Source organism: Colobus angolensis, unplaced genomic scaffold (genome assembly GCF_000951035.1).
Source record: "Colobus angolensis palliatus isolate OR3802 unplaced genomic scaffold, Cang.pa_1.0 Scaffold38, whole genome shotgun sequence".
NCBI lineage: Eukaryota > Metazoa > Chordata > Mammalia > Primates > Cercopithecidae > Colobus > Colobus angolensis.
In genome coordinates, this window is record NW_012117154.1 from 3,438,750 (window position 1) to 3,461,457 (window position 22,708).

At 43.3% G+C, this 22,708-nt stretch overlaps 1 protein-coding gene across 1 annotated transcript in view; it reads left to right on the top strand.

Annotated features, from left to right (window-relative positions):
* Positions 1-2,094: 2,094 nt before the first annotated feature.
* PCP4 (Purkinje cell protein 4) overlaps positions 2,095-22,708 on the top strand; it is a 62,238-nt gene continuing 41,624 nt past the window's right edge. The window contains exon 1 of the mRNA XM_011954053.1: positions 2,095-2,288. Coding sequence (XP_011809443.1) covers positions 2,280-2,288 — 9 coding nt within the window. The 5' untranslated portion in view covers positions 2,095-2,279. The remainder of the gene's footprint in view (positions 2,289-22,708) is intronic.

Here is a 22,708-nt window from a genome sequence, read left to right on the forward strand (position 1 = left end):
TCACATTTTGAGATATTAAGGGTTAGGACTTGAATGTATGAATTCTGGAGGAAGGCAATCAGCTCAGACCATAACCCACCCTCTCCCCAGTAGCCTTTATGGTCCCTTGGCTGCTTCCAAATTGCTGAGTCTACCCAGCAAAGCCTTGGTCCAGCCCTGCACCTCCAATCCTGCCCCTCTACTTGGAGCCTCAGCACTAACTGCTGTGTCTCCAAGCCCAGGCTGCTGCAGCCCTTGATGTGTCTTTGTGTTGTTAGAAAATGCAGGTCTGCTCCAGAGCCAGCCAGCGGAGCACAGGCTGATTCTCCACGTCCCCTCTGCACAGCCTGGAGGACCACAGCAGGGACCCCGTGGAGGCTGCCCCTGGGAGGCCCCTTCTACACCTCCAGGCTGTGGGGGCTCCAGCCCCCAACAGGACAGGAGTGCCCTGGGGAGGGTGTAGTTTTGCCCCTGAGAAATCACAGGTGTCTCCTAGAATAGCTAAGCAAGCCCCCTTCTTCCAATCTGTCAATCTGTCACACATCGCAGATGACACTATCATGCATCACAGATGACACTCCAGTTCCTCACCCTGCCCTCCTTCTCCTCCTCTCCCACTACTAACTACCTGGGCAACCCAAAAGGCATCCCACGTGGGCCTTTCCAAGCATGGCATTGGGGGGGCAAGGAGGAGAAGGGGAGTGAGAGGAGAAGGAGGATGCCGCCTTTATTAGTTTGCAAATGATTTGTGAGGTCAGGATACGTAAATAAATAATTTATATACATATAAAAGTAAAAGAATATAACACACATATTTATATATATATATATATATGTAAATAAAATGTTCATTTCTGTTGCTCTGTGAAATATAGGTTATTTTATAATAACTCATGTATCAAACTTCCCACTGGAGCGGGACTTGTCTACAGACGGGGTCCCATGTGAAGTGGCTGGAAGTTAAGGACACTGGTTCCCATGAGAAGCCACAGTAGAGTCTCTGTCTTGCTGCCTGGTGTTCCCACGGTGTGGATGAGAGGGTGCTGACCAGCTGGCACTCCAGGCCAAGGCCTCTGAGGGCGGTCTGTGCTCACTGGTGCCCATTTGGGGGTGCATGGCCTTCTGCTTGCTGTCCAAGGTGGACCTGAGGATGTGGTCGCATTGGTGACTGGGCATGTAGGGAGGGCAGTCCAGGTCGGAGGGTGTGGGGCTGCTGAGCTGAGGAGAGAGGATTGATGGGCTGGAGTCTGGTGGCCTGCTCTGCACAGGGAAATGAGGGGCGCTGGGGACGGGTCACAAGACGCTTCAGTCTTCTCGCCAGACCCGCTGAGTCCTGTACCAGGACTGGCAGAGTAACAGATGCGAATGTGCCTTCAGTCTGCACGACGCCTTTTTGGGACAGTTGAGGGCCCACTCTGATGCCCTGAAGACTCTTCAGAGTCTCACGATGTTGGGACTGAACAAAGGATGGAACCTCTTCCCGGAAAGGCTGAACAGGGCTAAGGCAAGGAGACCTTTAACCAGGTCAGGGCCAATGCCCAGGCTCCTTCCTGGCCCCGCTGTGGTTGTGAGGAGTGCACATCAGTAACGCTGCTGGAGCCACTCTCCTCCCTTGTAGAAGTCGTGGGGACCGAACCCCATGTCCCAGTCCATCTGCTCTTGTCCTTCCAGCTCAGGGTACAAGCAGAGCCACAGATTTGGGATGGGGGAGAGACAGCCGAGATATTAAAGTCCTGGGGCTGAGTTTTGTGTTATAAAGGGCAAGGGAAACACAACTCCTGGGAAAACCTGGAGCTGCGTGAGCGGGTCCGCAGGTGTTTGCAGAACTCCTTTTCCCTTAGAAAAACAATCCTTCCCACTGACATTTGAAAGGTATTTTTCATGCATGTAAATCTTGCACTCATTGAAAAACGCACAATGGCATCCCTGTGATGATCTTTGAAACTTTAAATTTTACTTTTTTTTTTTTTTTTTTTTTTTTTTAAAGAGACAGGGTCTCTCTCTGCTGCCCAGCTGGAGTGTATTACTTTTTAAAGAAATCAAGCAATTCCTTCCATCCCTGGCGGAATTTGGAGCAGTGACCGAACGTGCCGTTCTCTTTTTCACCACTAGGTGGCCCTTGCTGCTCTCAGATGCCGGCCAGGCTTGCAGACAGGTGAATGCATTTCATTGGCTCCAGGGAGGCGTGATGCCACCGGGCAGCTCTTTTTAAGAGAAAAGCCAGAACCGGTGGAGCAGCGACCCCTGAGCAGTGTTCTCTGTGCTGAGCGGCGGGACTGAGCTGTTGAGTGAGAGCCAACATGAGTGAGGTGAGCGATGCTTCGACCTGTAGAGGGAAACTTAGGAGTGAGAAGGGACCTCGGTTGAAGGATTAGTGTCAGGAAATGTGAGGGACTTAGCAGTGCTGAGGAACAAATTAATCCTGTAATTCTTTGCTTGGAGGACTGACAGGATTGATCTCTTGGTTTGAGTGGTCAGTACAGAAATTGGTTAAGTTTGCAACTTTTACAATTAACCTGAGGAAGAGAAAGGGATACCTTGTTTGCTTCTGATTGAATTGTGACTTTGAAAAGTGCTTTGGGTTTTAGAGCTCAGAAGAGAAAGCTAATTGTTTTATTCTCTTATGAAGATGTGTATCTTTGCATGATTCCCGCGGTGGCACCTTTCAGAATGTGAGTGGGCAGGTGGTCTTCTGGTGAATGCAAGCCTTGGAAGGGAAGGGGATAAGGTGGGGAAAGGGCTGGCCAATGGGTGGCATTTCATGGCCCGGTTGTACAAACTATCTCTGCAGTTAATCAGAGCACCAGGGAAAGAAATGCAAACAGTAAGTAGTACGAGCTGAGAAACATCCGTGTGTATAGATCTGTGGCTCCGAGACCGGAGGCGGCCCTGGCAGAAGGGGAGCTACAATTTTGCAAATCCAAAGTCACTTCTCTAAATATGTTTATACACAGTGTGTTTTGTTGGGGCCAACTGACAGCACGTTTGTTTTTTAAAAATCATCTTCTCCTTTTTTCTCATCTAGGAAGCAGATTAGTGGTGGTACAACACCATTCTCTAATTCAGCTCGATAACCGAGCCAAATGCATTTTCATTTCCTCTTGGTTGGCACTTAAATAATTACTTTTAAAGATCTTTTATCTTCTCTGTCTTTTTCTGACAGATGGATGATTCTTTTCTTGGAAGTCTAGGGTAAAATTAACAACTTCAGAAATAAAATGCCTCCTCCCTGCTTTTATCTCTCTGATGGGTGATTTTTGATGTAAACATGACAAGAAGAAGAGCAAAGCACTATAAAACTTAGAAATGGGGTTTGGGGCAGAGCCAAGGGTTTGAGGCAGGGAGAGACCGACTGTGGGGTGGAAGGTGGGAATTCTCCCACCACCACCACCAACGGTACCTATGACAGCAGCTAACACTTGCCTAATAGTCTGTGTGCCGACAGTGTCAGGCTCTCTCTACACCTGTCACCTTCTTTGAACCTTTCAGCAATGCTGTGCAGTGGGCACCATTATTATTCCCAATTGACAGATGAGGACACTGAGGCAAAGAGATGGGAACTAAGTGGCTCGAGGTTACCAGCTGATGAACAATAGAGCCAAGACTTGGGCTGATTCAATGCTGGGTGGTTGACCGCCAGGTGAATCTTGATGTCTAAATGTGTATGCAATTTGCTGAACAACGGGGATGCCGGAGGTTGGAGGGGGAGAGGAGAGGCGAGGAGAAAGAAAGAAAGAAGTTGAGGCTCTGAAATAGAGATGGAATGATGAGGATGAGACCTCCATTTCCCACAGGCTAGGGGGAGGGGCTTTCTGCTGGACTGTACAGATATTTCAGAAGCTCCTGCGTCCACATCAGCTCACCTTGCTTATAACAAGAAGGGATGGCTGCATGGAATGGCTTTTCTTCATATACAACTTACTCAATAAGAGTTTCCTATAGAAGAAGGACTTAGAAAGCAGCACAGCACTGAGGGGTGGCCTCTTGGGTCAAGTCAGCTACCCTGGGATTCTGGCTCAGTCATGCCGTCTCTTGCTGAGGCTCTTGGCCAGCAAAGTGCTCATGAGCTCTCCAGGATGCTCAGCTCTGCTGGGCTCACTCAACTGTGCAGGTCTCCAAGGAGAGACCATGTGTTCCAGAGCTCACCTGTGATTAGGGTCTCAGCCTGGTTCCTGCTGAACATGTAATCAGGGCAGCTCTGTAGTCACTGCCCTGCCCTGGCACTTATCAGACACATTATAGGTTCTTACAAGGGCTCTTGCCTTAGTTCCTTTAATGTAGATAAAAGCACACAAGAGGCGCATCCCACTTTTCTGCCTCCCCTTGCTGCTCACAAAACCCCTCCCAGCTCCCTGTGCTTCATCCTCCCTCCTGCACTCTTCTCCCCCTCACATCACATGAGGCCCCCTCCCTCTGACCACCAGCGTGGCCACTGCTTCTGGCTGATCTCCACGTTCCTGGGCGTGTGCTCCTTGGAGAGCAGGAATTTGTCCTTTGACTAAACCTCAAATCTGCTTAAAATATTTAATAAAGTGGAACAGAAGCTCCTTTCTGGGTAGAGAACTAGATTCCCCTTTCACAGCACCCGTCAAGGGGTTTCTTTGGTTGGATGAATTAAATGTGGCTTCTAGTTTTAATAACTCTCAGGTGGAAATAGCTTTCAGATCATCATTTACTTGTGTGTGTGACTAATTACCAAAGAAAGCCAGAGCAATGGAATTTGCCAGACTTTCCTTGACCTTAGGATTGATTGGGGTCTGGTGGGCAATAGTGCCTGCTGCAGCGCCAGGGCTGAGTGCCTGCTGGAGAGACTCCGGAGCTCATTAGCTGCTTACCCGGGCCAGTGGATGAGCCTACTGGGTGGAGAGGACCCCAAAGTGTCATATTCTCCCCAGGGTCTGGTCTGCACTTCCAGGCCTCCCCGCCTTTAAGGGAAAGATGGAGCGACAAAGGGAGCCTCGAACTGGCTTTAAATTGGGCAGCTTTACAACAGGACATCTTCTTTATTTCCTGTAACAACACTTTTTAGGGGAAATGACATGCAATAGAAAAGAACAGCTCAGGAAAGTAAAGTCCAAATTTAGGGTAATGTGAGAGAGAGGAGGTGGTTAGTGGGGGTGTCTGATTTACATTTCGGTATTAAAATATGTCAGATGTGCCTGGAGCAATCTATGAGATGAAGTGGAAGAGAATGTAGCAGGGATCAGAATGCAGGCTGAAGTCGATCAGCTGGATCCGAAATCCTAACCGTCACAGCCTCAGTTTACAAGGTGCATTCTTTCTCCCTCGTCGTACTCACCCAGGCACAGGAAAAATGATTACCTTTCTTTAGTCACTTAATAGAGCTTTGAAAAAAGAGTTCCTGCAATAATGACAGTCAGTCCCATGTTCTCCTTTAGGTATCTATTTTTAAGTTGCTTTTCAAAAAAACTCATTTAGGAGAGCCCGGGGGCAAGGTTGGAAGGCATAAGGACGAACATCTGGAGCGTGAATTTAAAAACGTGACACCCTTTGCCTGTTTAGGGTGTGGGTTGGAGACGTTCCAGGTCACATAATCAAATGACAGCTATTAATTGGACTCGAGACCCCTTTGGGAAAAGCCTCTTTGTAACCCCGAGTTTGACGGTCACGGGCTAGGCTCTTTTTTTGGCGTGGACAGGAAAGTGCAACTCGGTGCCAGGCCCGTGGCTCTTTCTTTCATCCAGACATTGGCCGCAGCAAAAGACGATGCCCATCAAAGGCATGGTTTGACCAACACCAAGGACACTGAAGGGCAAATCTTTAGATACGCATGTCTGTTCTTAGCACCCAAACAGAATCAATGTCAAATTTAATGCATATGTTAAAATGTACAATAATCTCTAAAGGAAGAAGAAAGCCGTAAATGACATTTTTCTTGACAGAGATTGCAAACGGGAGGCTTACATGCAGTTAACTTGTGAGGTGAAGGCATAGAATAAACATGAATTAAAAAGAAAAGTGTTTTGCCACTGATTTAAAAATATCATACAACAGTGGTTTGGGGCTTACATAGTTGACTATCATGGTTACCCAGTGGAGGTACTAATGTTAAAATGAAACAGAGCCTAAGAAGAGAAAGAGTACAGCTTTGAGCTTCTTATGATGTAAGAGTAAACTCAAACAGATGCTAATGGGTGGGTGATTAGATTTGTAAGGAGCTGTGTGTTTTAGACCAGTTGTTAGGCACAGATTCTGAGGGTGACTGCGTAAAATGTGGGTTTTGCAAATGGTCTGGAAAACCCAGCAACAGAAGGTCAAATGACAATCCAACTTCTTAAGTAATTATAACCCCATTTGAGAGTGCTCCTGCAGCAAAGACTCTGACAGATCAAGCAAGATCAGTTTTAGTTTTGTTGGACAACACCATGAAAGATACTCTTTCCTCTAATTGGGGATATTAAGTCCACACAGTCACCAGTTACAATTTGGGTTTGAAGTTCAACTTTTCCTAATAGAGAAGAGGTCAAAATGAAGCAGGAACATGTGTTTTGTGGGACTGATGATTGTAAAGATTTGCCATAAAACTTGTTTCCCCAGTCATGCATTTTATGAAGAAATGCTATGGGGTTAAAAAGTATCAGGTTTTCCCTTTTGAATTTTAAGAGTGACACAATGCAAATTTATTTTCAATAAGAAAATAAATGACTCACTATAGATTTTATTAAAGGTTTAGTGAAGTAGTGTGATCAAGATGAAAAGAAAACATGTGGTTTTGTAATGGGAATTTTCTTAAACCGATGATGAACGCATTCTTTGTGTTATTTATTTATTTAGTTAGTTAGTTGGTTAGTTAGTTAGTTAGTTAGTTATTTTTTTGAGACAGAGTCTCGCTCTGTAGCCCAGGCTGAAGTGCAATGGTGTGATCTCGGCTCACTACAACCTCTGCCTCCCAGGTTCAAGCAATTCTCCTGTCTCAGCCTCACGAGCAGCTGGGACTACAGGTGCCCACCACCATGCCCAGTTAATTTTTGTATTTTTAGTAGAGAAGGGGTTTCACCCTATTGGTCCGACTGGTCTCAAACTCCTGACCTCAGGTGATCTGCCCACCTCGGCCTCCCAAAGTGCTGGGGTTACAGGTGTGAGCCACCGCACCTGGCCTGTGCTATTTTTAAAATTTCTGTTTTCTACTCTTAAGTGCTTCATTAGAGATGTGATCGGGGGAAGGCATTCACAATTTGTCTGTGATCCTTCTGTTCTTAGACCACTGGGCACGTTGAACTATTTGGACACAAATAATATCAGGACTAAGCCTGGGGCTTTTCATTAATTTAGAATGACTTTCTAGAAAGGTCTTCATACTGGGATAAAAGAAGAATTTTAGGGAATGCGTGCATACAGGTTTATGTTATATTGAATGATATTTTTATGAAACACAACATTAAAAACCATGCTGTTAAAGTATTATAGGCTGCATAGTATTGATTAGAAGCATCCTAGACACTGAACTTCCCAACAGGGACAATTTTATGTCGTTTACAAGCCTGACTGCTGATTTGGCACTTGGTAAATGCCCAGTTACTGAATGAATACATAAGTTTTGGGATGTGGATTTATCAGTTGCTGTAATCAATAGGCCAGGCATTCTCTTTTCTAAATGTTGAGGCTTGTGGTTGGGATATATTTGGAAAAGATGTATTCCGTCTTTTGTTCTTTACTCTTGGTTTGAAACCCGTGTTTGCTATTTACATCCTTTAATGTGGGAAATGTGTGCATTGTTATATACGCAACACAAGTGCTCTCATGACAGTAAAAGAAAACGAGAAAAAGTAAGAAGAATCTCAACAGAAGGAACTCCTGGCATTTGGAGAAATGTCAGGGAAAATATGGGAACTGAGCGAGGGACGTACAATTCTAATATCCCATGTTTCTGTGTTGTCTCCATTGAGACTAACTCACTTCAGATAAGCTCAATGAAATTCAAACAAAAGAGACTAGCCAGAGAGTCAGAGCCTGTGGATCCCTTGGAAAATGGTTTGCTGTATTGAAACAGAAAACCAATTTAACTGTGATTACAAGAGAACAAGGGAGAGTTCTAAGCAGACCCGTAGTGATACAGGCCCTAGTGCCCAATCTCCATCAGCCCGGTTGTAAACTCTGGCATATTGTTGAAGGTAAAATATATCTAGCACGTGGAAAGCAAGTTGTATATCATTGCAAGTAAATAGTTTAATTATCACCTAAAATTCTTAATAGCATACTCATAATATTAATTAAAATAAATAATTGATATTTGAATATTTAAATATTTTAGTAAATTTATATTTGAAATAAGAATATATGCAAATTTATATGCAAAAAGGCATGGATTCAAATTTCTCGGGGAGTTCGACACTGAATTGCACGTCCGTATCCCTGTGTGATTAATCTGATAGGATCTCTGCTTTTCAAAATTCAAAAGGGAAAACCTGAGACTTTTTAACCCCACAACATTTCTTCATAAAATGCATGATTGGGGAAACAAGTGTTACGGCAACTCTTTACAATCATCAGCCCCAGGAAACACATGTTCCTGCTTCATTTTGACCTCTTCTCTATTAGGAAAAGTTGAACTTCAAACCCAAATTGTAACTGGTGACTGTGTGGACTTAATATCCCCAATTAGGGGAAAGAGTATCTTTCATGGTGTTTTCCAACAAAACCAAAACCGATCTTGCTTGATCTGGCAGAGTCTTTGCTGCAGGTACACCCTATCATCCTCAGGAATAAACTATTTGACATTCTTCTTCCCATCTTTCAAATGAGGTGCCATATGAACGATGAATACAGAAACGTTTTCCCATCACCTGGGCGCAGGTGCTTTTGGGGTATAGATATGGGGATGTTCAATAACAGATTGTTTTGTGCCACAAACAAAGCAAGCTTGCCATGGTCATCATATGGCTCAAACCTATAAACACCAGATTCATGTTGGGGTCATTCTACACGAACAATTTAGCTTAAGCCACCCATTCCAGGCATGGGTGTGCTTGTATATTGTTTATGCCTCATGAAGAGCTGTAAATTTATGCTTCAGAATCTCGCTGAATTTACTGCTCGTTCCATTTCTGAAAGGGAAGCACTTAGCCCATATTTATGACATTGCCAGTAGAAAAAGCAATCACCTACTAAATGCCATTATTTTATATTTTACTCTTAACCCGCCATTTTGTAAATAAAAGGAAGACAAATTAGACTCATAAAGCAGGAAGGTAATCATCCACAAATTGAACATTTTCAGGGCAAGGAAGCAAAAGCTGTGAACTGTTCCAATCATTCAAATAAGGCAATTTTCCTCACAAAGGAGCTAGAATAGAGAGCAGGGGAGTCCCTCTCTTCAAGGTTTCTGCCCTCCATTTTAGGACAGTCTTGGACTTGGATGAGACTACACCATCTCCAGCCATACACGAGTCAGACCTCTGCCTCGCAGTTCTAAAGACAACTTGTGAATGTTAAATATTATTTGTGACGATTTGATAGCAAATTGGGATCCAGATTGGCTTGAGATCACACTATTCCTGGTATAACAATACAAGTCTGTGGTATGGGGTGTCATGACAAAAGACACAGTCATCTGTTCCCATAGCACCACACCTGTGGTTTGGTCAATAATCGAATGAAGAAGTAATGGTTATTTTAATTTTATACGACCTCTGAAAAGGGACTCCAGAAGTTGACAAGACTTAACATGTGTCTTAATCAAATAAGAGTAAAAATATAACAAGGACACACAAGAGGGAGAAATAATATAATTTCTTCCTTTTTTTCCAAAATCTTAAAATATGTTTATATAAGCATCTGTCCATCAGGTGACTAAGTTCTAGTATTTTTTTAAAAAGCTAGTTAAACGATTACACCTGCTTTAAAATGTATGATTCTTATGTACAGTAGTTTCCCCTTGTCTTCAGACGCTCAGTGGATGGCTGAAAGCGTGAGTGGTACCGAATCCTATGCATGCTATGCTTTTTCCATATGGTGATAACTAGAAGTGTTACTAAGTGGCTACGGGCAGGTAGTGTGGACAGTGTGGATACGCTGGACAAATGAATGTTTCATGTCCTCAGCAAGCGGTTTCATAATGCTACTCAGTACAGAGTGCAATTTGCAACTTACGAATTGTTTATTTCTGGGATTTTTCCATCCAATGTTTTTGGACTGTGGTTAACAGAAGGTAACTGAAACCTCAGAAAGTGAAACCAAGGAAGGTTAAGGGGGAACTACTGTATGCAATTTCTTTATTAAATAATAGCCACTCTTTCATTAGGAGTTGTTAGAAAAATATCACTTTTTTTTTCATGAGCTCAGCAAAATGATCAATTGTATTTCGGGTTTTCTTTTTCAAATTGTAAATTTTCTCACTTTTTTTTTTTTTTGTATGCAGACAAATCTCTCATGCAATGAATGGGTCAAATTTCAAGCTGAGTGTGGCTGTGAGACAGCATTCTGGGTGCTCGTCTCCTCATCTCTGAAGGGTGACAGCATACACACAGACACTGGCGCTGCCACAAACCTGCCCATGTCCAAGACGGGCGATGGTGTGGAGCCTTCCTTTACAGATCTTATCTCTGCATCTTCTAGAGAGTTTTAGATAGAAATAGCGAGAAGCAAAACTTCAAATCATTATGCCATAGTGACATCTTCTCCTTAAAACAAGGAAGGGTGACTTGACGTGATTTGGTCCTCTTGCCTTCTGTGACTTTCCACAGTTGTCATTGCTCTAACAACAACTGTCTGTTTTAACATACCAATGTTCTGAGAACTATCTTCTCAATCTTCCTGAAGATCCATAACAGAACAATGGAATAGTGTCCACAATGATTATGCATGTCAATATTCCGAAGATTTTGATGGTGTACCCTAATAGGAAAAAAATTTGACCATGTATACACAACACATTTTTATTGATTTTACAATTATGTATACATGCTAATATGCTAATATAGTAAGAATTAATTGTTAAAGGAAGGGTATGGAAATCTAATTCCAGTAGACTTTTTGGTAGCTGTACTTCTTTTTGAGTCTAATTTGATGGCTGAGGTTTTTAAGCTTGTATTGGTGCCCATGAAGACGTCCTAAGAATAGAAGGTTTAGTTAGTGTTTCTATTGTTTCCTTGGTGTTTATGCTGGTGGTGTCAGTATTATTTTCAGTCTATGATTTTATGCAGAATTTTTCAATTGTGATAAAAGACATATACAATTTACTATTTTAACCACTTTTAAGTGTACAGTTCAGCAGTATTAATTATATTAATTATATTTACACTGCGAAATATGTCCACAGAACTTTCTCATCTTTCAAAGCCAAGACTCTGCACCCATTCAGCAACCACTCTCCACTACCCCGCTCCTATCCTCTGGCAAACCCATTCTATTTCTTACCTCTGTCAGTTTGACTACTGTAGGTACCTCATATGCGTGGAATCATACAGTATTTGTCTTTTTGAGACTGGCTTATTTTACTTCGTGTAATGTCTTCAAGGTTCATCTATGTTGCGGCCTGGGACTATATAGGAAATTTTAAAAGCCACTTACCTACTGCAGAAAGATTAGTTTAGTTAAAGGTAGATTGTGTAATCTATAAAACCTCTTAACAGAACACAAGGAACTGCAATGCATCACGTGATGATATGCTGAGAACAAGTCAACAGGCAGTGTGTCTGGGACAGTCTCCAGTTGTGGCACTCCTACTCTTACCCACCAAGTGATGATGTCAGTATCAATCCAGATGTTAGCTATTAATGAAACCTAATGTGTAAGTTGATCTTAGATCCTACACAAATATAAATAGAAATCCTAAAGAAGTCTTCTTAACCATGAGTGTTTGTGACAGTGAAGTCTGTGCCAACAGCACCTCTTGGAGTTGTGCTGTGAACAACCTATGCCACTGAACATGGTGGTTCTGCCCTTCCTTGAGTTGACATCAGCCTGCTTAAGGACTATTGACCTTGAGAAAGACTGTCAATTTTTATAGTTCCACTTAGAATTCAGGGAATCAGAGAAGGGCATTGCTGCCATTTCATTCAAAGTGGTCATTTTAAAATAGGGGACTGAGTGTCCAACAATGAATCTTGTGCAAAATCACAGACCTTCTTGAGAGAAAGCCTAAGGTTCCCTTCCACATTTTCCATCCTATTCCATTTCTCATTTTCTGGATACAACCCAATTTCTTTTAAACCTGTGCAAATTCCACTTAGGGTTTGCACAAGTAATTTATTAAATTAAAATTGTGCTGGATATTTTTATTAGCCTTGAGTAAAAAAAGAATAGCCACAGAAATCTTGACAAAGCCATTTTTTTCTTCATCAGGTCGTCCACTCTACTTCTAGGGATTCCAGCTTCCACCCTGACACCCCCAGCCTCCCATCCCATCACACACGGAGAAGCTGAGAAATGTTCATAATGCTACCCTGTGGAATGTTTCATTAAGACCCTTATTGGACATGGTGGCTCACTCCTGTAATCCCAGCACTTTGGGAGGCCCAGGCGGGAGGACTGATTAAGCCCAGGAGTTAGAGACCAGCCTGGGCAATATGGCGAAACCCCATCTCTACCAAAAATTAAAAAAAAAAAAAAATAGCTGGGTGTGGTGGTACATTCCTGTAGTCCCAGCTACTCAGGAGGCTGATGGTTTGAGCCCAGGAGGTGGAGTTTTCAGTGAGCCATGATCATGGACAACAGAGCCAGATCCTGCCTCAAAACAAAAACAAACACAAAAACAAAACAATCAAAGAAACAAGACCCTTGTTGGCAAAGTTTTCTTTTGTTTTGCCTGGTAGTGTTCTTGACTTTGAGGTTATACCAATCACCTTCAAGCCTTGCTTACTCTGTAGGGCTCTGTTTGAATGAGAGAGAGCATTCTGAACCCTAACATATACCACTTTTAGAAAACATTTTTCCAGAAAATGGTGGCCCTTTTTATGGCCAAAACCGTTGCATATATAATCAGTTATCACAAATTTTGTAGTCACATTTCTTTTTTTCTTCTAGATTGTGATGAGAGAGAGAGAGAGAGAGAGTCTTCTTCTATACCATTTCATCTTCCCAGCGCTGTATCATTGAACTCACATTGATGGAGAATCAGTAAGATGTGGTCCTTACCCCTTCAAGAACTTGTAGGGGGAGACAGAATCACATAAAATTAACTCTACTCTGGTGTCCATGCAGAGCTACAGGCCTATTCTCTGTATAAAGCAAGTGCCAGGATGTATGGGTTAATTTGCCATTGCTCACGGCTGGGAAGGAGAGGAAAGGAGATGCCAGTGGTAAGCTTCCCAAAGCAGCCAGGGCTTACAGAAGTAGGGGCTCAGCACACATTGATTGAAGAAAAGCACTACGACAGCACTCTGCGAATCTTAAAAGTCATACATTTTAGAGCCATGTGAGAATTTAGCAATCTTCAACTCATTGTGCGGATACATGTCCATTATGATACTGTTGTTAATTCTGAACTCCTGCCTGGTGATAAAAATTGCTTTAAACGTGTTGGACATTTTCTCACCCATGTCAGTGAATATTCGGGCTGTATGGACTTGTTGCATCTTTCTTTAAAAGTGAAAAGTCTCCTGTATATTGGAAAGAGATTAATGAGGACAGTCAATTACATTTTTGAAAGTGTACACATTGGTTGGTTATAAAATGTATATGTTCCTATTGTGAGAACTGTGTGCATGGATTTAGGTATGTCTGTAATTTCCCTTTGTGAGAGTATCTATCCGTGCTTGCTCATGGTAGAGTATTATTGCACTCTGTATCTCAGAACTTCTAGTGGCTTATTAACCAATATATTATTGTCTTCTATTTGAAGCTTGTTCAGGGAGTGGGCTCAACCCTGTATTTATAACTCTGTTCTCACATATGCTTAAGTCCTGTCAAAATATCTAGATAATACTGTGCCACATCCCAAATATCATTTCTGGAAATGTTCGACACCTCAGAAATGTGGGGTATTTTACCTCTTCTTGAATAAAATTTTCTTTTCTTTATTTCTTTTTTTTTTGCAACTGAGTTTCACTCTTTTTGCCCAGGCTGGAGTGCAATGGCATGATCTCAGCTCACTGGAAACTCCACCTCCCGGGTTCAAGTGATCCTCCTGTCTCAGCCTCCCGAGTAGCTGGGATTACAGGTGCTCACCACCACGCCCAGTTAACTTTGTAATTTTAGTAGAGATGGAGTTTCACCATGTTGGCCAGGCCGGTCTCAAACTCCTAACCTCAAAAGATCTGCCTGTCTTGGCCTCCCAAAGAGCTGGGATTATAGGCATTAAGCTACCATGCCCGGCCAAGAAAATTTCTTAAAATAGATGTAGCAATTTGTCAAGCACCTCCACCAAATACCTCCTTCGAGTTCACAGTTATTTTTCATCCAGATTCCATCTTTGCCATCTTTAAAAATGATTCATTTCATTTTTCAGGCACTATTCTATGAATTTCCATGTCATCACTTTTTTGCTGAGTTCTTGCTGGGAGCCAGAATTGGCTGAAATTCCTATGAGAGGTCCCCTACAGTTGCATTTTGGATGACGATTTCGAATTTTCACATGACAAAATATAAATGCCTCCAAATGTACTCCAGAGGCACAAGCAGTGGCGTTGGAGGCCCCTTCTCTGGCTCCTTAATGTCCCATTAGTATTACAACAAGGAAAAGAGATACGGGCTGAAGAGTCAGGCAGATCCTGGCAGAAGTGAGGCCATTTAGAAACACACCACAGTTCTGTAACCCTCCCTCCTGGCCCCCTCTGCCTTCAGCCTCATTTGAGGTAATGTAGCTCAGCATTGGGACATCCATAAAAGCCTGTGACAGGGAGTAGGGCAGGACCAGTGACACAATTTGTGGGCCCAATGAAAAATCGATATGATGCCCCTTGTTAAACATTGATTAGAATTTGAAGATGGGGACAGCAACATATCAGACCAAGCCAGGGCCCTTCCGAGAGTGGGCCCTTTGGACTGCATGGGTCACTCTCCAATGAGGCTAGTCCTGGGTCAAAATGAGAAGCATCCCAATTGCTTTTTAATTAAAAAAAAAAAAAAAAACAGAGCTGAAGAAACATAATTCCATTATCTTTGCAATGACTGGAGCCATATATATATATATGTATATATGTGTGTGTATATTTTTAAAAGCCATATAAATGCTAAACTCTGTGTGCACATGTCCTTGAGTTCTGATTCCGTTGTTTATCCAGGTGAAAGCATCTACTGGCCAGTTTTGTCCCAAGTATTTTTCTGTCAAACCTTTGGTCCTCACTTCCTCTTCTTGAGTATGTCCAGAGGGAACAGAATGAAGATGTACGAGGCCTTTTCAATTAAAGAAACAGTTTTGCAAACAGGGCTTTGGAAATAAAGAGATCTACCTTAGTAATTCCAGGATCAATATGTGCAGATAGGAAGTAATTTGGTGGTGTGAGCTTTGGCCATTTGTAAGTGCTTTGTCTGTGGAAAACAATGTTTAAATTGGAATTGGGTTTTATTTTACAGTCAGTTAAATCCTTCTGGATTTCAAAGGAATTTGAAACAAAATATGGAACAAATATCTACTATGAAGGAGGCACAGCTGTTAGGCTGAGTTGGTTGTTGGTAGTGTGCATTTTTTTTATGGGGGAAGTAGAATTTTCACTTCTGCAGAGAGCAGCTGATCAAATGGCCCACATAACTTTTACCTGTCTTCTTATCTGACTCTCAATCATTTCTTGGGCTGTGACAGCTGATTTAGGACAAAACATTCCCTTTTTCCAAAAGTATACAACCTCAGGCTTCTACTGTTTTCTGAAGCTATTTTTGTTCTAGTTGAATGTTGGGGGAAAAAAGCCTGGCTATTTGTTTATTATTACACCAAAAAAGAAAATCTCCATCTTCTGAAGCTTGGGACACTCACTGTTGGAGAAGCATGTTTAGCAGCACACAGTGCCAAATGAACTACACATCTGCATTCCATCGCAAGAAGTCATTGCAGGAACAGTGGCAGCAGCCTCCATAGGAAGAGGGTTTGCATGGAAGTCTAGGAAGCCAGTTAAACACCTGAAAAACACGTTGAGACACCTGGACAGAGTGAATTATGAAGCAAGAACTGTTTTCACGGTCCCAGAGTCCTGTCCTCACAGATGCATGAAACGTACATCTGCGGTTCTGACATCACAGCGGACACGGGACCCTGAGTGATGCATTATTGACTTCCCTGACAATGTGAAATGCATTTGTCCCGTCTTTTCCCTAAAATGGCCCACCTATTTTCAAATGCAGAGTCTTGTGCGATGTCATACATTTCCACAATGTTGCTTTAAAATAAGAAAGGGCAGGAAACATGATTCCAAGTCTGCAACCAGATGGACTGAGGCGTAACACGTCTGCATTGTTGACGGCAGAAAGGGGGCGTCCAAGTCAGGTTTTCCATCTTCCAAGCCAATCTTTCCCCCTCTAGAGCAGAAAGATGAAATGGCAAATGCTCAGACTACCAAGTCGATCTGCCCAGACTCCAATTCCATTCCCTGACCCCCTCACGTAGCTGTAACAAGCTTGGGCATATTCCTAAGCCTCTCCGTGTGTCAAGTTTTCTCTCCATCCAGTCGGGATAAAGGTAGTAGCCACCTCATAGTAGGCTTGTTTCCATGAAAGTGTTTAGCTGTTGTTACTGTGACTGAAAAAACATAGCTGCTTGCATTTGCAGACAGAGCCTTGTGCCTTGGTGCAAAGAAAGGAAAACACCTTTGCCGAACTTGGAGGTGTCATCTATTCGCTCAGCTCTAAATAGGGGCTTCTCTTGGATAACAGTGGGTTTGGCCTGTGTCCTTTCTTTCTCACACGTTTTTGTTCACTTGATGAGGATGCTGAGTGCAGCAGTACATTATACTTGGCTCAACCGTGGCACAGCCAGTGTGGCCATGATGAGAGATCATTCAGGATGGATGACTGCTAAGGGACTGGCAGGGCAAGAGTCTCCCAGCTACTGCGACATTTCATTCTGTGGTCTTTGGTCGTTCTTTGGCTTTTATCTGAGTACACCTGGTGTGGCATTTTACCAGCTGTATTGGGGAGGACGGGGGGAATGGAAAGCTGGCATCACTGCTGAAAGCAAAGAAAAGATGTGTCTTTCTCTGTGGCCAGTTTTTGTAATCCAGGAAGACCCCATGTGAGTTTTCTGACTTCATGTCATCTTCCCTAGCCTTTGAAGTATAAAATTGCTAGAAGAACCACATCATCCTCGGGGGGACAGACAGGCGTCCTTAGTGTTCTTGAAATGATTACATCGTCAGTTTCATTTAGTTCTAGAAGACTGGCCCTGCCTGTTGGTTTTTCCCCTAATCATCTGTATAAGAAAGACTTGCCCTTAAATGGGTGAGTTACAGGCACATCTCAGTTTCTGTCATTACACTGACCTTTCATTGACAGTTTTCCACCCTCTGTCACTCTTGGCATCTGGCTGGTCGAGCCAGAACTTCTAGGGATGGGGAGAGAAATCGAATCTCTTCTCTTCTTCTCTGTACTGTTTCAATCTGGCACCTTCTACATAGACTGTGAGAACATAACCTTGTAATAAACATTGGGGTCTCTTTGCCTTTGTCTGAGAGCCCACTTGTTGTTGTTGCTGCTGTTGTTTCTAATTACAGCAGGTGCTCTGGCTAGCATCTGGCTCATATGCCAGCCGTCTTTATTCTGAGACTAATCTAAGGATTCAACACAAATTCAGGAAGGCAATAAAAGAAGTGGGGTGGATGGAGAAGCATTTCTTTTGGTGCAGTTCAGATGCAGAAGGTGGTAGACCCCCACATTTATGCATTGTCCTAGCACCCTACAGATCCATGGGGCTTCCAAGGGTGGCTTGGTGGGGTGGGGTTGGGGGCATGTGACTTTGGCTGTAGCTGGAATAAATGGAGGTGCTTGTATGTTGATTCCTGTGCCCTTTTGATCCAACCTCTGGCTTGGGGAGAGGCTGCTGATCCAACCTCTGGCTTGGGGAGAGGCTGCTGATCCAACCTCTGGCTTGGGGAGAGGCTGCTGATTGGGGAGAGGCTGCCGATTGGGGCAGATGCACACACCTTGTAACAGGGCCACTGGGTTCTCCTGGTCTTCCATCCACATTTCTTCTTTGTCATCAGCGTACCCTCCTCCTGTATCTTCCCTTTCTGGAAAAAATATGAGCTGTGATTTGTATGAAACACACAAAATGCATCCGTCGGAATCAGAGATCCAGGAAACTTCAGCTGAAATGAACGACTTAATAATATTCACAGGTAGAGCCTGCATCCTTTCGTGAGAAAAATGACACAAATATTAGTATTCTTTGTTTGGAGTCTCTTAACATTCATGTGAGGTACATAGTTTCTGTATTTCATTTTATTTTAATTCACCGTGAAAAAGAAACTGGTCAGATAAAGAAGCCGAGGCTTTGAGGAGTGGAATCATTTATTTGTGGCGATTCAGCCATATTTACTCCTAGTCTTTCAACTGTGAGCTCAATGCACTTTTTTCATTACCTTCACTATATTGCAATCTCAATACAATGGGAAAAAAAAGGAGAAACATCTCTTCTTAAGCCTGTTTTACCATTATTTTGCTCTCTGATTTTTCTTAGAGACCAGATCCATGCAACATGAGCATTTTAATCTCATTTAGTTCTCACACATTAAAGAGGTGGGTATACTGTTATTGTCATTTAATAAAAACAGACACTGAGGCTCAGAGAAGTCAAGTGACCTGAACTGGGCCCCACAGCTGCTGGGGGCCAGGGCTGGGATTACCTGGGTAGTAGGATTCCAGCACACTTATTTTTGAGGTTAAATGTATTGAGGTGTAATTTACATGTGGTAAAATCTACCCCTTTTAGTTGTATGTTTGGTGAGTTTTGACACATACGCAGGTTTTGGTTTTTTTTGAGATGGAATTTCTCTCTTGTTACCCAGGCTGGAGTGCAATGGTGCGATCTTGGCTCACTGCAGCCTCCACCTCCCAGATTCAAGTGATTCTCCTGCCTCTGCCTCCAAGTAGCTGGGATTACAGGCGTGCACCACCACGCCCAGCTAATTTTGTATTTTCAGTGGAGTTGGGGTTTCACCATGTTGGTCAGGCTGTTCTCAAACTCCCCACCTCAAGTGATCCGCCTGCCTCGGCCTCCCAAAGCACTGGGATGACAGGAGTGAGCCACCACACCCAGCTGACACATATGCAGTCTTGTAATTGAGATATAGACTATTGTGACCAGGCATGGTAGCTCCTACCTGTAATCCCAGCACTTTGAAAAGCTGAGGCAGGCAGGTCAGGAGTTCGAGACCAGCCTGGCCAACATGGCAAAACGTTGTCTCTGCTAAAAATATGAAAGTTAGCTGGGCGTGGTGGCATGTGCTTGTAATGCCAGCTACTTGGGAGCATGAGACAGGACAATTGCTTGAACCCAAGGAGGCAGAGGTTGAGGTGAGTGGAGATCGCGCCACTGCACTCCAGGCTGGGTGACAGAGGAGACTCTGTCTCAAAAAAAAAAAAAAAAAAAAGAGAGAGAGAGATAGACTATTCTGTCCCCCAAAAAGTTTCTTTGTGTGCTTATGGTCAGTCCTTTCTTTCTACCCTTGGCTCTGGAGCCCACATTCTTCACCAGCACACCTTAAATAAAAATAAGCCCAATTACGACGCAAGGTATTTACACGGTTTTGAGAACAGCATGATCATATCGGCTTTTAAGTCAATTAAATCTCATAGTGCAACAGTTTATAAATGTTACTTTATAATGAATAGCTGAAGTATAGAAAAGAAACAGAATGACACCAGAGTGACCTACGTTCCTGGTCCTTATAAATCATGCCAGGGTCTCTGACTGCAGGGAGGGCATTCAGTGAATGGGAGTGCTTTTGATTCTGAACAGCCGCCTCAGCCAGAACTTTTAAATGAGTTTCTGTCCTGCTCCTTCTCAAACTGACACTCAGCAAGCACCACCTGCTCCTGCTCCAGGGGGCTATTCAACCACGTAGTCCCAGGGGAGCAAGGGTTGTGGGAGGCGTTGGTTGCTAAGAAGCAACGAGCCTGAGGCCCAGCAGCGAGCCTGCGGTCCAGCGGAGCTCCCAGCTGCCCTCCCTCTGCTCCAACCACAGCTCATCCCTCTGCCAGGCGCTGCCCTCACAAGGCAGCTGAGAAGGACATCACGTTGGCAGCTGGGGAAACCTCTGGCTCGGGGCTGGAGAAACAGTTCTGGGCATGCGGTTGAGGGAGGACACATCTCTTCTTTCTAGCCCAGGGACACTGTCCTACCTCCATGTGGTTTGCGGTTCAGGAGAGAATTCAGCCCATGCCCGTGGAGTCACACTCCCCCCGCAGAGGGCACACACCCAAGCGGCACTGAAGGAGATGCCCTCCCCGTGCCCTGGGCTTCCCCCAAAGCCAGGCACCCTCCCCCTCCTCTGGGACAGGACGCCAGGACAGGCCTCGGAGCCTGCAGAGCCAGGCCTGTGCCCGGCTTTCTTTCCTTAACGTCCTTCTAGCAGCCCCTGTGGATAAGTCTGTTCTTTCCTATGTTGCTGTATTAATTAGTCTGGATTATTATACATCTGAATGTATTAATTAGTCTGAGGGCAGCTTAAACAACAGAAATGTATTCTCTTATAGTTCTGGAGACCAGAAGTTTACAATCATGGTGTCTGCTGGGTTGGTTTCTTCTGAGCACCGTGAGGGAGGGTCTGCTCCAGGCCCCTCTCCTGGGCTTGTAGATGCCGTCTTCTCCCTGCGTGTCCACACTATCTTCCCTCTGCATGTCTGTGTTCAAATTGTCCCTTTTAATAAGGACACAGTCCTATTTGATTAGACCCCATTCCAATGAACTCTTCTTTACTCAATTGCAGAGACGTTATCTTCCAATAGGATGACACTGTGGGGTACTTGGGGTTTAGGACTTCCTCGTGTGGATTGCAGGTGGAGGTCCAAATTCAGCCCACCACACTGCAAAAGTTCTAGTAGCTCTGCCCAACATCAAGGACCCTTCAGAACCTTCTATGATATTAATGTTCAGGAAACTGACAGCAACATACAAGTCGTCACCATGAGTCTTTGTTGAGCCAAGTTGAATAGACAAGTGGCTTTTTTGGCAGGTATGAAGTACGTAAGATTTGAAAAGTCAGGGGGAATTCCAGATGAACTCAACAGTTCATGGTGGACATTTCACGGTGAAATCTGAAATTAGAAGAGTCCGCAGAGAAGTCATTAAATAGCAACTGTGCTTCTTAAGTTGCAATGTGTACCTTCATGAAATTATACGTATGACATGTGGTTGGTTTTATAAAAGAGAGACTATATATATGCCCACCTATAAGAAGATGGAAAGAAAATATTCTGAAGTATTAACATGGATTCACTCTGATTAGTTGGATTGTAGGTGTCTTTTTGCTTTTTGCCTTGTGCATTTACGTTCCAAAAATTTCACAACGGCCATATCCTACTTTTGCAAATAGAAAACAGTGTTCTTCAACATGAACACGGGCACAAAGAAGATATTTCTAAAGTAGAAAATGCTAATTTAAAAAATATAACTGTGAAGAAAGGATAAAATTAATTCCAATAAAATAAATCATGGATACCTGAAAATGATGGTACCTTTACAAATGGTTTGCCTAAATGGTAGTGATGCTAATTAATTCTCTCACCATAAAGGTCAGGATAAAAAATGATAGGAATACAACATAGTATTTGAGGCAGAATTTCAGCCTTTGGGTCTTCCAGAGGTGAGAATGAAAGAGAGGAGGAATTAGAAAGGTTAATGCATTTGTCATTGAAGATCCCATCACTTTTTTTTAACCAACTTATTTTTTTTTTTAAACCTTCTAGCTGAAGTTTTCTTTTGACATTACATTCTACACCTTTAGGGATTACATTAATGCTCAATTTTTGGAATGTTATTAGGAGAATTACAGATGACTTAAAAATATCGCCGGCGAGAAATTAAATCTTTTCCATCTCTATCACAAAATGTAGGCATAAAAGTCTCTTCTGCTCTTCAGACAAATTCAGCAACTTTGATTTTGAAGTTGCCTTTAATCATAGGTCTTTAATGTTCCTGAGAATCCGTGTACTTAATGATCGAGGTGGTTCCAAGCAGTCATCAGCTACCTGCTTACCTGCCTGGCTGTTGACGCCATTTCATTGTGCAATCTCTGTGGCTTTGCTCCTCTGTTCATTTAAAGACTGATCATCTAAGAGCCTGATTAGCCTTTGTCAAAATAACACTAAATATAATACCATAGGAACAGGCCTTTTTGTTTCTTTATCAACGTGATGATTCAGAGGAAGGGGACAAGAAACCCTTAGAGGGGCTTACTGGGGTCACGGAGGCAGTTCTGCACCCTGTGTCTCTCCTGTGTGGGGTATTAATTGTGCAAGGAATATGCAATATCTGATACTTCATGGTCCTCATGTGCCATATATACCAAAGATATGCAGATTTGTGTTTTTCCCCTTTTTTATGATCCATCTAGGGAACTGCTTGTCGAGATGCTGCCATTCCAGGGGAGCTAAAAGCCCTGAAACCATTAGAAGTGTTGATATCAGGATGCTACAGCACAAAAAGAAGACAGCACTGTGGAGAAAAATAACTTAAGAGAAGACACATCACCGGGGGATAGACAGTGTTAAGTAGCACCTGCTAACAAGAGCTTTCAAGCCACCGTGAGAACAAGATGGATTTACTTTCCTTCCTTTGCAGAATCGCAGCAGCTCTGTGGTAGACAGGGGCCAACAGAAGTCCGATGTTGGAAACAGGGGG